This window comes from Amphiprion ocellaris, chromosome 7 (genome assembly GCF_022539595.1).
Source record: "Amphiprion ocellaris isolate individual 3 ecotype Okinawa chromosome 7, ASM2253959v1, whole genome shotgun sequence".
NCBI lineage: Eukaryota > Metazoa > Chordata > Actinopteri > Pomacentridae > Amphiprion > Amphiprion ocellaris.
Window position 1 is genome coordinate 33,776,638 of NC_072772.1, and position 14,656 is coordinate 33,791,293.

A 14,656-nucleotide genomic window follows, 5' to 3' on the forward strand; every position below is an offset into this window, starting at 1 on the left:
TTTTTTTGTTTTGTTTGTTTTGTTTTTAAATAAAACTTTTAAGGAATTATTGAAATTTTCTTCCTGAAGGTTTTGCAAATTTTCAGAAATTTGGGGAATTTTTTTAAAATGAATTTTGGATTTTTTTCCAGATAAGGAAACAATATTTTTTGGTGCCCGTAAATGAGGACAACAGGAGGGTTAAAATGTGTTTAATTTCCTGTCATTATTCCATTAAAGTTTGGTGAAATAAACCCTCCTGTGTTTGTCTGGTGGCCCTCAGAGGACGGAGAAGCAGCTGGAGTCGATAGATGAGCTTTACCTGGAGTACGCCAAGAGAGCAGCGCCGTTCAACAACTGGATGGAGGGAGCCATGGAGGACCTGCAGGACATGTTCATCGTCCACAACATCGAGGAGATCCAGGCAGGTTTTAGATCAGCGCAGCAGAGACAAAAAAAAAACAAACTCAGGTAGAAGCCGTCTGAATGTTGTTCGTCTTCTGTCCTCCAGGGTCTGATCACGGCTCACGAACAGTTCAAGTCGACTCTGAGCGAAGCCAACAAGGAGCGGGAGGCCATCCAGGCCATCCAGGCCGAGGTGCAGAAGATCGCTCAGAGCAACGGCATCAAGCTGAGCGGAGGGAATCCGTACACGACCATCACACCTGAGAGCATCGACAGCAAGTGGGAGAAGGTGGGATTCAGTCTTTATTTATTCCTTTCAGTGTTCACGAGGCCGCTGTTTATTAAACTAATTAATTAACTGAATAGAAATTTATCGGTTAAAATCGTTTTTTTTTTTTTTTGTTCCATCCTCAGACTTTGTGTTTTTTAAGTTATCGCCTCTTAAAGCTGGTGTTTTAACACTGAAGCCACAGAGGAAAGTAAACAAAGTAATAAATACCTGAAGATAAATCATAAATAAATGAATTAATTAAAGTAAATAATAAATACCCAAAATTAAATAAAATAATAAATACCTGGAATTAATTAATTAAATAATAAATACCTGGAAATAAGTAAAAAATTAACTAATTAATTCATTAATTACTAGACAAAAGTAAATAAAACAAATACCTGAAAATAATTCATGAATTAATTAATTAGTTAATTAAATATAAAAAATTATTAAATACCAGAAAGTGAATAGAATAATAAATACCTGAAAATAATTCATAAATAAATACCAGGAAGTAAATAAAATAATTAATATCTGAAAATCAATGATAAATTCAATCAATCAATAAAAAATAAATAAATGAATACCTGAAAATAAATAATAAATTGATTAACTAAATTAATAAAAAAGGAATAAATAGCTGACAGAAAATAAAGTAATATGTACCTGAAAATAGACAATAAATTAATTCCTGAAAGTAAATAATAAATAAACTAAATAATTAAATAAAAGTAAACAATAAATACCTGAAAATAAAAAAAATATAAATAACTTGATTAAATAAATGAAGATAAATAATAAATAACTGAAAAAAATCAATAAATACCGGAAATAATAGGTGAATAATTTAATTAATTAAAGATAAATAATAAATACATGAAAATAAATAGAATATTAAATACTTGAAAATAAATATTTAATAAATTGAATAAATAAAAATAAATAATAGATACCTGAAAATAAATAATAAAAGAAATTGATTAATTTAGTAAATAAAAATAAATAATAAATGCCTGTAAGTAAATGCAATAATGAATATCTGAAAATAAACAATAACTAAATAAATGAATTAATTAATGAAATAAAAATAAATAGTAAATACCTGAATATAAATTAATTTTATTTTATCTCAGATTTTCATGTTTGAACGCCACTATTAGTGGATATTTTAGTAATAAACTTCTAAATAAACAGTAGTTTTAATGGTTCAGGTCTGTTTTTTTTACTCTTAAATGCATTAAATCGAGCAACTAGGAGCTCCTTTTTCCAGTTTTTATGATCACACTGTTGTCTTCCTGCTCTCTGACGGCTGAATGATTCATGATGTTTCTGGTTCTCTGTGTTTTCAGCGTGTTTTCAACTCTTATTTTGGTGTTTTTCTGCAGGCGATGGCGATGGTGCCACAGCGAGACGCCGCCCTGCAGGAGGAACTCAACAAGCAGAACTCCAACGACAGTCTGAGAGCCACGTTCGCCACTCAGGCCAACACGGTCGGCGCCTACATCCAGGCCAAGATGGAGGTAACGGAGGATTTAAATGCCCCGATGGAGGCGGTTCGTCTTCACTCAGCTGTGAGCCGTTTGTCACAGTTTAGAAACCGACGTTACGAAGTGCTGAGCTCATGGAGCAGAGATTCCACAGGGTTTAGGAGAGTTTGGAGCAGATTTCTGCAGTTATCTGCCATGTTTTTCCTGTTGTAGAAGTTTAAAAGGAGTTTTAAGGAGCAGTAATAGTAACTTTAATGTTTTATGGAGAAAAAAACAGCTAAAAACAGAAGGTCAGTGAGGCCAAAGAGAAAGAAAAACAAGAAGAGTAGCAAAAGTGGAGAAAATATTTTCAAAATAAATCAATACAACAAACACCAGATAAATAAATAAAAGCACCAAATGTAATTTAAGGATAAAAAGAGAAGAGTAAAAGGAAATACAGGATAAAATTATTCAAACAAGAGTAAAAATATTAGTAATATTAAATGATGAAAAAGAAACAAATAAAATAAATAAAATCACTTAAAAATTGATTTTAAGCAGCGATTTGAAAGAAAAATCCCAATAATGCAAATAAACAAGTACATAAATTTTATGTTTATGGCCAAAAACTTTAGTTTAAACTTTATTTAGTTCATCTGAGTAGTGACTTACAAGTTTATTGGTACTTATGAGCTGCAGATTTATTATAAAGAATATGTTGGTCACATCTGAGTCATTAATGGCTGCATGTTTACAGAGAGGAGTGCAGATTTTTTTTTTTTTTTTTTTTTACAAGATTTTGTTATTATAAAGAGTTAATTTTTGGCTATTTTTTAAATGTGACATTCAGAATAAAGTGATTTTTATGAAATATTGAAGTTTTAAGCTGAGATTTGGTTCATTTGTTGACAGATGATTGTCTGAAAGTTGAAAATCTGATAATTCTTTCAATAAATAATGTAATTTTTTAAGGATAACATGAGTTTTTAACTCGCTGGTGGGTGTTGGGGTCCAGGCTGTTGACAGGAAACTTTGTGTTTGCAGGAAACCAGCAGAATGTTTATTTTATTTCGCTCTAAATCTCTCATTTGTTTCCACACTGTGGACACACTGCCTGCAGTTCAACTGAAAACTCTGAATTTTTTTGATTTAACTGTTGATCACAAATGAGTCATTAATGGTTTCACGGTAGTACAGAGAAGTGCAGAATTTTTTATTTTTACAGAATCTTGTTGGTAGAAAGAGGAAAGTTTGGGTAAATTTTTTAATGAGACGTGGAATAAAATGATTTTGATGAAATATTGAGGTTTTAAGCTGCGATTTGGTTCATTTTCCCGACAGATGATCATGAGAAAGTTACAAATCTGACCTTTCTTTCTGTAAATGTCAGAATTTTTAAAAGAAAACATGCCTTTCAGACCCTCCGGTGGGTTTTATTGACAGGTCCGTGTGTGTTTTCAGGAAATCGGCAGGATATCCATCGAGATGAACGGAACCCTGGAGGACCAGCTGACCAGCCTGAAGGACTATCAGAAGAACATCATGTCCTACATGCCGGAGATCAACAAGCTGGAGGGATACCACCAGCTGATCCAGGAGGCCCTGATCTTCGACAACCAGTACACCGCCTACACAATGGAGGTAACACACACACATCCTCACGTTTGACCCTTGAATTTATTTATTGAAGCCTGTTTTTTACACATCTGTAGTCTGAGTTATGTGGAAGAAACACAAAAGAAAATTATCTGAGAAATACGCGACGTGTTTTGAAAATATTTGCATCTTCTCAAGAAAGAATAAACGTAAAAAGATGCAACGGAAATTTGTTTAATTAGCCGCTAATCGTCTCTTCCTGCTTTATAAAATATCAGTTTAGCGTCATAGAAGAGAAAGAAAGCAGAAAATACTCACTTTAAAGAAGCTGCAATCAAAGAATTTAATATGCAGTTTGTTATGTTTTGGTGCATTAATATCCAAGTTTTTGGGCAGAGATTAATTCATTAATATATATTTTAAAAGGAATCTGAGCTTTTCCTGGAGAACATAAAAACATCTCAAAGTAACTGGAGAAGTATGGAACTAAATACAAGAACGGTTTATGTGTTGTGGACTTCTGTAGCTGTAAATCGTGCAGCTGTTTTCCTCCTTAAATCCTGTTTGTTCTATATTAAACTGTGAGAACTCCTCCTTTAACCTCCTCCGTCTCCGTCCTGCAGCATCTCCGAGTCGGCTGGGAGCAGCTGCTCACCACCATCGCCAGAACCATCAACGAGGTGGAGAACCAGATTCTGACGCGTGACGCTAAAGGCATCAGCCAGGAGCAGCTGTACGAGTACCGAGCCTCCTTCAACCACTTCGACAAGGTCAGGGCTCGATTCACAAACCCTGTTTCACTTTAACAAGTCGCCGTGTTGCTGTGTTTGAGTCGGAGCTGCTGCTGTTTGACCTGAACGTTGAATAAAACACAACGTAGGAAGATTAAATCACCTCTTTTAGAAGCAGAGAAACTCATCCAAAGCAGTAAATGTGTGCTGTAGTTTTAGATTTATGCAGTAATAATAACTTTATTTATGTAGCAGCTGTTCAAAATGAAGTTTACAAGATGTTTTGACAGAAAGAAATGACACTAAAGAAACAAAAAATGCAAAATACAGACTTTTAATGTCACTAAATTAATAGAATGAATACAAATTGATGCTACTGTAATTATAAAAGCACCAAAAATGCCAGAAAACAGACAATATTACATAAATATATCTATAAAAATGTATTTTTGCTCTATTATTTTAAAGAAAATTATAGAAGGAAAAAATGCAAAATACAGACTTTTAATGCAATTAAATTAACAGAACAAACACAAATTGATGCAGTTTTATTCATAAAAGCACCAAAAACATCACAAAACAGACAATATCACATAAAAATATGTCTATAAAATACATTTTTGTGTGGTTATTTTAAATAAAATGAAACTAAAGAAGCAAAAATTGCAAAGTAAAATATGCAAAATGGAAAATACAGACCTTTAATAAAGCTAAATTAATAGAACAAACACAAATTCATGCAAATATAATTATAAAAGCACCAATAATCTCACAAAATGGAGTAAAACAGACAATATCCCATAAAAAAACATGCTATAAAAAAAGCATTTTTATGAGATATTTTAAAGAAAATAAAATTAAAGTAGCAAAAAATGCACGAATACACAAATTTAATTTTATAAAGCACCAAAAATGCCACAAAACTGAGCAAAACACAGTAATCACATACATTTTTTTAAAATAAAATGCATTTTTAGGATGTTATCTTAAAGAAAACATTGATTTTTGCAGGTAGATTATTCTAAAACAAACGGAAAAAGCTTCTTTTCCTCTTTTTAAGTGCAATTGTCAAACTCACTCATGCATTCTTGTTATTTCACGCTCATAAAAACACAGAAAACCACCAGAGTTCACCAATAAAACACGTCCAGCTCCAGCTCAAACACTCCTGCAGGTCGTGTTTGTGAACATTTGCTGTTTTCTTGTGAGGATTGTTGTGTAACTCGACTGAATGAATGTTCAGACTCTATCCGGTGGTGAGAGAAGAGCCAAACGTGTGAGTATCGATGTGAAGTTTAACACCCAGTGAGCACGTTTTTAAAGGTCGGGTTCTGGTGTCGCACCCTCGGTGACTGATTTAGTGTCGTCTAAGAGGGCGAAAACACAGAGGAAATGTCACATCCTGTTGAGAATCTGTTGTTTTTCTCTCGCTTGTTGGTATTCGATGCTCAATTTGCTGCTTTTTCTGCACATTTGCTGCATTAACGGGTGTGAAAAGCTCAAAATGTCACAGAAAAACATCATCATTCATCGTCTCGCTCCACTTTGTGTCACCGATTCATGCTGCTGTCTTACACTCATGAGTCTTTCTTCAATCAAGTCAGTGTGTCTGAGCACAAAACATCAACTTGTTCTGTTTTAACTCAGTAAATATCTCCACATATTTCTAAAACAACGCGAGGAAAGTCAGATTTATGTTAAACAGACGACTTCTCCACTCTCCACAGGAACTCACAAACCTCAAAACGGTTTAAAAAACTGTAAAAACTCCAGACAGAGCTTCTAATTCACTCCCAAAGAGACAATTTGGACCTAAAATTGAAGCATATGGAGCCCAAAAACTCAATAATTTATCCTGCTGTGTTATTAGTAAGGAAGCATTTTAGCGTTTGCACAATTTTTCTTTTTCTGCAAACATTTTAATGCACTTTAAGGCTCCAGATTGCGACAAAAATCTGTTTCTAAACATTTTCATTAGTTGTATTAGTGCAGCTGGCATTTATCAGATCTTGTGTCAAATCTGATCTTAGAGCATTTTATTTCACTCTTTACAAACTAATTTTCTGTCTCTCAGTTGTCTGAGTGGAGACTAGAAGCTTCTCTGTGCACATAAATGCTACGCTAACTGAAATAATCCAATGTAGATCAAATTATTTGGTTTAAACTTGAGTAAAACTGATATTATTTCACTCTTTTCAAGCTAATTTTCAGTCCCACTCTTGCCTGAGTTGCTACAGTAACTGAATGGAGACTAGAAGCTTCTCTGTGCACATAGTTAGCTTCTGCATGAGCCTACATGTGAGGCGTTTAAGGAACTTCAGTAAAATTGTCTACCATCCAGGAAAAACACTGAATTCCAAACTTTGTGGCATTTAAGTCAGGATATCTTGAACTCTGCTGCCTTGTTCTGACTGAGACTACACAGATAGTTGAATATTAATCACAATTTTGGCTTTCCACAGCTAAATAATCATAATTCTATCCTTTATTGATGTTAAAAATGCTACACTAACACAAAAATAGTCCAAGTAGATCAAAATATTTGGTCTCAATTTGGGTAAATCTCATATTATTTCACTTTTTTCAAGCTAGTTTTCAATCACATTCCAGAGTGGAGACTAGGAGCTTCTCTGTGCACATCGTTAGCTTCTACATTAGCCTACAGGCGAGGCATTTAGGGAGCATGAATTCAGGTGAAGATTATAGATTTTTACATTTAAACACAAATTTATGCAAATATAATTATAAAATTACCAAAAATGCCGGAAAACAGACGGCATCCCATCAAATCATGACTACAAAAATACATTTTTACAAGGTTATTTTACAGAAAATGAGACCAAAGAAGCCAAAAAGTGCACAATAAAAAAATGAAAAATGTAGAATACTTATTGTATATAACGAAATTAAGTAGAACAAACACAAATTGATGCAAATTTAATGATAAAAACACCAAAAATACCACAAAACAGACGATATCACATAAAAACATGCCTATAAAATGCATTTTTGCACTTTATTAAATAACTACACACATTAAACTTTAAAAAAAACTGATATCCATATTAATATAATATATAATACACCAAAAACAGGATTTCTATATGCATAATACGTCAAATGTAGTTTGAGATAAATGTATTTTCTGCACATTCTCACCCACAATCCTTTTCGAAGTTAAAAAGAGCAGCTTTTTTTTTTTACGAGTCCTTCAGGAGACGGTTCAGGCGTCTGTAGCTAAAGTCTAAACCATCAGTCTGAGTGTCTCCATGTCATTGTGTGAATGTCCATCTGTCTGTCCGTCCTCCATGTCCTCATCCTCCTGCATGCCGTGGACGTCCTCCTCCATCCTTTCATCTCTGCTGTTGGCTGTTTGGTCGACTCAGGACCACAGCGGCGCTCTGATGGCTGAGGAGTTCAAGGCCTGTCTGATCAGTCTGGGCTACGATGTGGAGAACGACAAGCAGGTAGGAGAAGAAACGACGAGGAGGAGGAGGAGGAGGAGGAGGAGCTGGTCTGGAGTCAGAGCAGGAGAGGAGACGGGTCACTACAGAGTCCAGATATTACACTAATACTGATATTTATTCAACGTTTACCTTCAAAATAATGTAAATAACAGCTTAAGTTTGCTTTTCCACTGCGTCAAACACGTAGAAACTTTAGTTAGTAGTAAAATCTTTGTTTTTTGCCTGCGAGGCATCAGTCTGGATTTAAAAACATCTTAAAACAGACCTAGTTTGTACTGTTTAATAGAAATACATGTTCTTGAGGAATTAATGATGTAATGAATCTGTATATAGATAGGATGTTTAACAAATTTGTAGTAGTGATTTAACTATTTTTTTTAACTGTATTTTTATTGAACATAAGAAGACATAGTACAAACCACAACATTCCTTGACAACATCACAGAATAAGTATGACCGTACAAAAAAGTAAGTCCAGAAAAGAAAGAGAGAGAGAGAAAAAAAAAAAAACTACTGGGGCCCAGAAAACTTAATAAAATCAATGAATGAATAAAAATTAGATGGATAGTGAAGACATTTCAGCATAGCGTGAGGTTCCCCTCAGTCAGAGAGGTATCTTGCTATAGGTAGCCACCTTCTCACAAATACATCAGCCTTTAATTGTAATTGAGCAGTCAAAGCCTCCATTCCATACACCTCCTTTAGCTTCTGTTTCCACTGTGCCACTGTAGGCGGCTGTGGATTCATCCATTTTATTGTCACCATTTTCCTAGCAGTCATCAAAAGTATATTCAACAGGTGTTTTTGGTCTCTGGTGGTGATTTAACTATTTTTGTTAGTACAATTAAATTTTTTATATCGGCCATATTTGGTCACATTCAGGTCAGATTTTTGAATTATTTACATTCATAAATGCACTTTGCATCTCTAAATTCGGCTTAAATGCAGCCTTAAAATGGAAATAAAGTGGTAATGTTGCTTTAAAAATTGCTGATTTATAGACAAAACTAGATTATGTATTCAAATAAAACACCAATTTCAAGGCAAAATACTTCATATTTAACTTTATAGACACTTGAAACGAATATCAACGTATTTGAATGAAAAACATTAATTAAGCCTGAATATTTTCTAACAAACAGCTGGTTTATAGATAAAACTACACTATATACTTGACTAAAACGATCATTTCAAAGCAAAATACTTGTTTTTTAATCACTTATTTAAATAAATATCCACATTTTTCAAACTATATCAGGGATTATGTCTGATTTTATTCTGTGAAGTGCTTCCAGTTCTTCCCATAACTCACATTATTAGTTTTTTGCAGCTTTATCTCCAGTTTTCTTTGTTATTTTGGTAAATTTGACGCTGATTGAAGTGAGACGTTGAATCCCTCTCCTGCTCCGAGGCTCCTGATCAGCTCTGGTCAGGAAGGTTTCAGTCAGAGAGACGTCATGTCGCTGTTTGACCACCGGGGGTCGCTGTTGCTTTGTGCTGCTTCGGCTCCAACCTCCGTCCGTCTCAGGTTTTACTTTGCTGCTGGACTTTCTCTGTTAACTGTTTGTGCTTTTTTATCTTCCTCACCTCCCTCCATGTCCTCACCCTCTCTCTGATATCTATGTTCCCTTCTTCTTCCTCTTCATCTTCGTCCTCCCGGCCTTTGCTGTGCTGTGGCGGTCTGCAGAAGCGATCAGGACAGATGGTCTCAGATGATTTCCGGGCTCTACTCATTTCTACAGGAAACAGCCTGGTACTGCTGCTGATGCATGTCACTGTCCGGGTGTCTGCAGGTTCAAGAACATCTCAGAACCATCCAGTTAAAACTCTAAAAGATCTAAGAACCATCCAGTTAGAACCCTAAAAGATCTAAGAACCATCCAGTTAGAACCCTAAAAGATCTCAGAACCATCCAGTTAGAACCATATAAGATCTCAGAACCATCCAGTTAAAACCCTAAAAGTTCTCAGAATCATCCAGTTAAAACCAGTAAATTACCTCAGAACCAGTTAAAACCCTAAAAAGACCTCAAATCCTGTTAAAGCTCTAAATGACCTCAGAATCATTCAGTTCAAACACTTAAAGATCTCAGAACCATCCAGTTCAAACCCTAAAAGACATCAGATCCAGTTAAAACCCTAAATGACCTCAGATCAACTCGGTTAAAACCCCAAATGACCCAAACAGTGCAGCTAAGGATGCTTCTGGAGTCATTTTTTTAGTAAGAAACTGATTCATTGATGATTCAAACTAGACTTTTTAGACTCGTTTACTGATTATTCATTCATAACTTGTCTAAATTCTGGTTAAAGTTAACAGCAGTCTTTGGTATAAAACCGTAGGTGATCCAACAGTTCTCAGACTACACCTATAAAAGTCAAAAACTGTTTGAATTTGACCGGAATATTTGTCAAAGTAGTCATCTTGTGCAGTGTTGCTCTGCTCCCAGTGCTCCTGTAACATTCCCTGGGAGTCCCATTACGTAAAAATGCTAATCTTTGATGAATCTCCTGACTCAACAACTTTAATTTAATTTTGGGAAGGAAAAAGAAGTCAAAAAGAGATAAATCTGGTGAGAATGGCGACTGGAAAGTCACACAATTGTTGAGATTGTGCCCAAAATGCACATTGGAGGTCGCATGTTTGGGTTATTTTGTTGGGAATGTTCAAACAGCAAAATGTGCAGCTTCCAGTGGTGATAAAACCATTTAACCCAGGTCCTACTGTTGATATCTTGAGTTCTACTGACTCATAATAGTGACTTGAATCATGACGAACAGTCCCAGAACTTTCCGATCTGCCTTCACATACCAAAGTTCAAACCAATTGACGTTTTTAGATCATGATTTTGTAGATTTTGACCGCAGACACCCCGCCGATTCTCCCTTTTGCTGCTTAATTTAATATTTTCTTCTTGTTGCACGTCTTTCCTCTAATGAATAGTTCCCCTGTTTGTCTTGTGTGGTTTCCATCTAAAACATCAGGACTTCCTCCTCTGTCTGTCCACCGGCTCTGTCCATTTCCTGGAGGTCTTGATGTTTTATAAATGCTCCATTAACTGTCCGTGTGCGTCTGAGAACCAAAAGTCTTCCCTTGTCGGGTTAACCTGCCGTTTCTCGGTTGCCAGGGCGATGGCGAGTTTGCTCGCATCATGGGCATCGTGGACCCGAACGGCAGCGGCGCCGTCACCTTCCAGGCCTTCATCGACTTCATGTCCAGGGAGACGACCGACACGGACACCGCTGACCAGGTCATCGCCTCCTTCAAGATCCTCGCCGGCGACAAGGTGAGCAGAAACACTTCACTTCCTGTTTCTGGTTGGACGATGACGCCAAAAAAAACTCTCAGGAGAATTTAAGGGTTTCTGTGTTTTATTTTCCCATATTCGCCAAAAAATTTTGCCAAAAAAGCAATTTTTTTTCAAAATAAAGTAAATTAGATTTATATTTAGGAGTATTGTGATATGTTTATGTACATGTTGGCTTTCAATTTGTTAAGCTATTTTCTGGGGTTTTTTTGTATTTTTTTAAATAAAAATAACTAGCCCTAAAATTTGTTATTGTTTATCTTTTTTATAATTTAGTATTTTATATTCTGTTACTTTTTTTTTTCAGAAAAAGGTCTTTTAATTTTTTAGCCTGTATTTCTGTTCATATTTTTTTCATATATATTTATTTTATTTTGTTAAATCATTTGATTTTACAAGTTTAAATCCAGTTTTTTTTTCATTTCACAAATTGGATTTTAAATTAGTAAAGTTTTTTTTGTCTAGTTTTTATATTTATTTAATTTTTAAAAAAATGATCTTTTGAGTTGTAATCCTATTTTTTGCTGATTTTTTTAATTTAGCATTTTATATTTATTTTAATTTTAGAAAATGATCTTTTAATTTGTTACACTGTTTTAAGTTTAGATTTTTTGCGAATTTTATTTTATTTATTATTGAATGGTCTTTCAAGTAATTTTTTTTCATTTAGTGTTTTATGATTTTTTTACATTTAAGCTATTTTCTGTAATTTTTTTTAAAATTTTGTATTTTTTAAAAAAAAATCCTTCCATCTATTTCTGTTAAGATTTTTATTTTATATTTATTTACTTTTTTCAGAAAGTGGTCTTTTAATTTGTTACCCTATTTTATCTTTAGATTTTTTATTTTTTATTTAATTAAATTTTTTGAGGAAATGGTCTTCAATTTTTTTAATTTAGTGTTTTGTGGTTTTTTTTATTATTATTATACAAATTAGGCTTTCAATTTGTTAGACTGTTTTCTGTTATTTAATTTTTTTCATTTAATATTTTTTAAATAAAAAATTGTCCTTCAATTTGTTATTATTATTTGTTATTGTTCTATTTTCTGTTTAAATTTTTTAAATTAATTTTTTATAGTATTTTTTGAAGATGTTTTATTTCTAATTAGTGTTTTACATTTTAATTTTAGAAAATAGTCTTTCAAGTTTAATTCTATTTTCTGTCTACATTTTTTTTAGTATTTTATATTTATTTACTTTTTTTCCCAGAAAATGGTCTTTTAATTTGTTTACCCTTCTTTCTGTTTACATTTTTTTAATTATTATAATTAGATTTTACAAATTTCGATCCAGTTTCTTGTGCATGTTTTTTTTTTGGCTGATCTTTGGTTTAAAACTTGCTTTATACGACACAATAACCTTTTTTTTATAGTTATCACTTCCCTGACTGTGTCATCTCCCGTTTTGTTTCAGAACTTCATCACGGCTGAGGAGCTGAGGCGGGAGCTTCCCCCCGACCAGGCCGAGTACTGCATCGCCCGCATGGCTCCCTACACGGGGCCCGACGGCGCCCCCGGGGCCCTCGACTACATGTCCTTCTCCACCGCCCTCTACGGAGAGAGCGACCTGTAGGGAGGATGGGGGAGGATGGGGGAGGATGGGGGGGAGACGGTTTGTTGTTGTGGTGCCCCTGAGTGCAGCGGTTTAGAAATCCAGCTTGTTGATTGAACTGTAGTTAGATTTCAGCCGAATGTTTTTCCAATCCGAGCGGGCGTCTCCGGGGGCAGCTGTGGGGTCCTTAGCTTCACCCTCTCTGCCTTTAATGCGGGGGGGAGGGACTTCTGGGGGGAGGGGAGGGGCGGGGGCACAAGCTAATCTGATACTTATGCTAATTTTTTTTTTTTTGTTTATTATAATTTTTTTTCTTCTTGCCAGGGAGGCGGGGTTTAGGAGGCGGGGGTTGTCACGGCGACTGGCAAGGTTTGTGTATTAGATCCTAGAGAGATATCTGCTGCCGGGGGAGGCGGGGGAGGGTGGGGGGGAGGGGAGTCGACAAACCAGAGATACAAAAAAAATGACATATTTACCCATAATTCCCTCACGTTGCTGGATAAGGTGACCCGTCTAACCTCAGCTCGTTTCCTCCCCCTGTCTGTTTGTTTTCTTTTATTTTTACTTCCTGGTCAGGTGACGGTGTGGGCGGGGCTCGGCGCTGTACATACTTATTTTTTTCTTCTTTTCCAACAATGACACACAGTCCCAGAGAATAATCGAGCAATTTACGAGAAAAAATTCATGACAAATTTTTCTTTAAAAAGAGAGAGAGAGAGAGAGAGCAGTTTCACCAGTGGACAGGTTTGTGCTTCCACTAAAAAGTCTTTTTCTTCTTCAGGTTTTTTTTTTTTTTCTTTTTCATGTATAAAAATCCCACGACAGCCGCGATCAAATATTTGCTTCTGTGAAACTCTTCGGTTGGGCATCAGGTGCTTATTTAAATACAGAAACTATACATTTATACAAAAAAACAAAACAAAAAGTAGGAGCGTAGTAGTGAGAATTTTATATACAGACAGAAATATTTACCGTCGTGTCATGGATGCATCTGATTGGCTCGGTGACTTTTTAGGGATAAAAATGGTGGAAGTGATAAAATAAAACAAAAAACCTAAAAAAAAATGTGCCTCTCGACGGCCCTGTCCCTCTATCTCTTTTTACTCTCCCTACCTCACCCCTTCACCTTCCTCCCCCATCCCTCCTCGTCATTTGTCTCTGAACAGAAGGGAAAAAACTTTTACCGCAAAGAGTCTTTATGTTAAACATTCCATATGTGAAAATAAACAACAACGAAAAACAGCTTAAAAAAAGGAAATTGTTGTGTAAAAACTAAAAAAAGCTATGCAATCATGATGTGTTGAATATCCGAGGAAAGCTCCGCGTCCAAATTAACCGAAAGCAGAGTTTTGTCCAGTGTCTGTCGCTGGGTGAGGATGGGGGAGGCAGAGAGGGGGACGGACAGGAAGGAGGTGAGAAGAAAAGACTCGGACCAAAAGCTTGTTTCTTCTTTTTTTTTTCTTTTTTTTCCCTGCGAGGTTGGAGAGAAATGAACTCTGGAATTGTGATTTTTTTTTTTCCTTTTTTTGTACTCTTTAATATCAAACCTTATCTGCTGTACTGGAAACTGCAACGCCTTCTGTCTCTAATGATAAGTGAGTTTCACAAAGCACACATAAAAGTTTCCTTACAAAATACCTCCCATGTCTCTGTCGTCATTTATTAACTGTGTGTTATCATTTTACTACAGGAGGTCCTCAGTTTACAACGTCCTCGACCTACAGCGTTTCGTCGCTATGTGAAACTAGTTGACAAGCAGAGTGGACAAATAAGTTGTCACACGGCACTATAAGACGATTTTATTTACATTCACCAGTTGTACGCCACCTTGGATTGTGCTACATTTGCTAACTTTTAGCCCTTCATTATGACTCCC

The 14,656-nt window shown here is 35.3% G+C and overlaps 1 protein-coding gene across 5 annotated transcripts in view; it reads left to right on the top strand.

Moving 5' to 3' along the window:
* Positions 1–14,417, top strand: part of actn4 (actinin, alpha 4) — a 97,252-nt gene extending 82,835 nt beyond the window's left edge. For 2 of the 5 annotated variants that reach the window (XM_055011925.1, XM_055011924.1), the window contains exons 15-22: positions 263–403; positions 491–673; positions 2,044–2,178; positions 3,589–3,768; positions 4,347–4,493; positions 9,609–9,674; positions 11,049–11,207; positions 12,643–14,417. In XM_055011925.1, the coding sequence (XP_054867900.1) occupies positions 263–403; positions 491–673; positions 2,044–2,178; positions 3,589–3,768; positions 4,347–4,493; positions 9,609–9,674; positions 11,049–11,207; positions 12,643–12,801 (1,170 nt within the window). In that variant the 3' untranslated portion in view covers positions 12,802–14,417. Of the gene's footprint in view, positions 1–262; positions 404–490; positions 674–2,043; positions 2,179–3,588; positions 3,769–4,346; positions 4,494–7,840; positions 7,922–9,608; positions 9,675–11,048; positions 11,208–12,642 lie in introns of all 5 variants that reach the window. The other 3 variants (XM_055011923.1, XM_055011922.1, XM_055011926.1) reach the window with 2 other exon arrangements.
* The last annotated feature ends 239 nt before the right edge of the window (positions 14,418–14,656 follow it).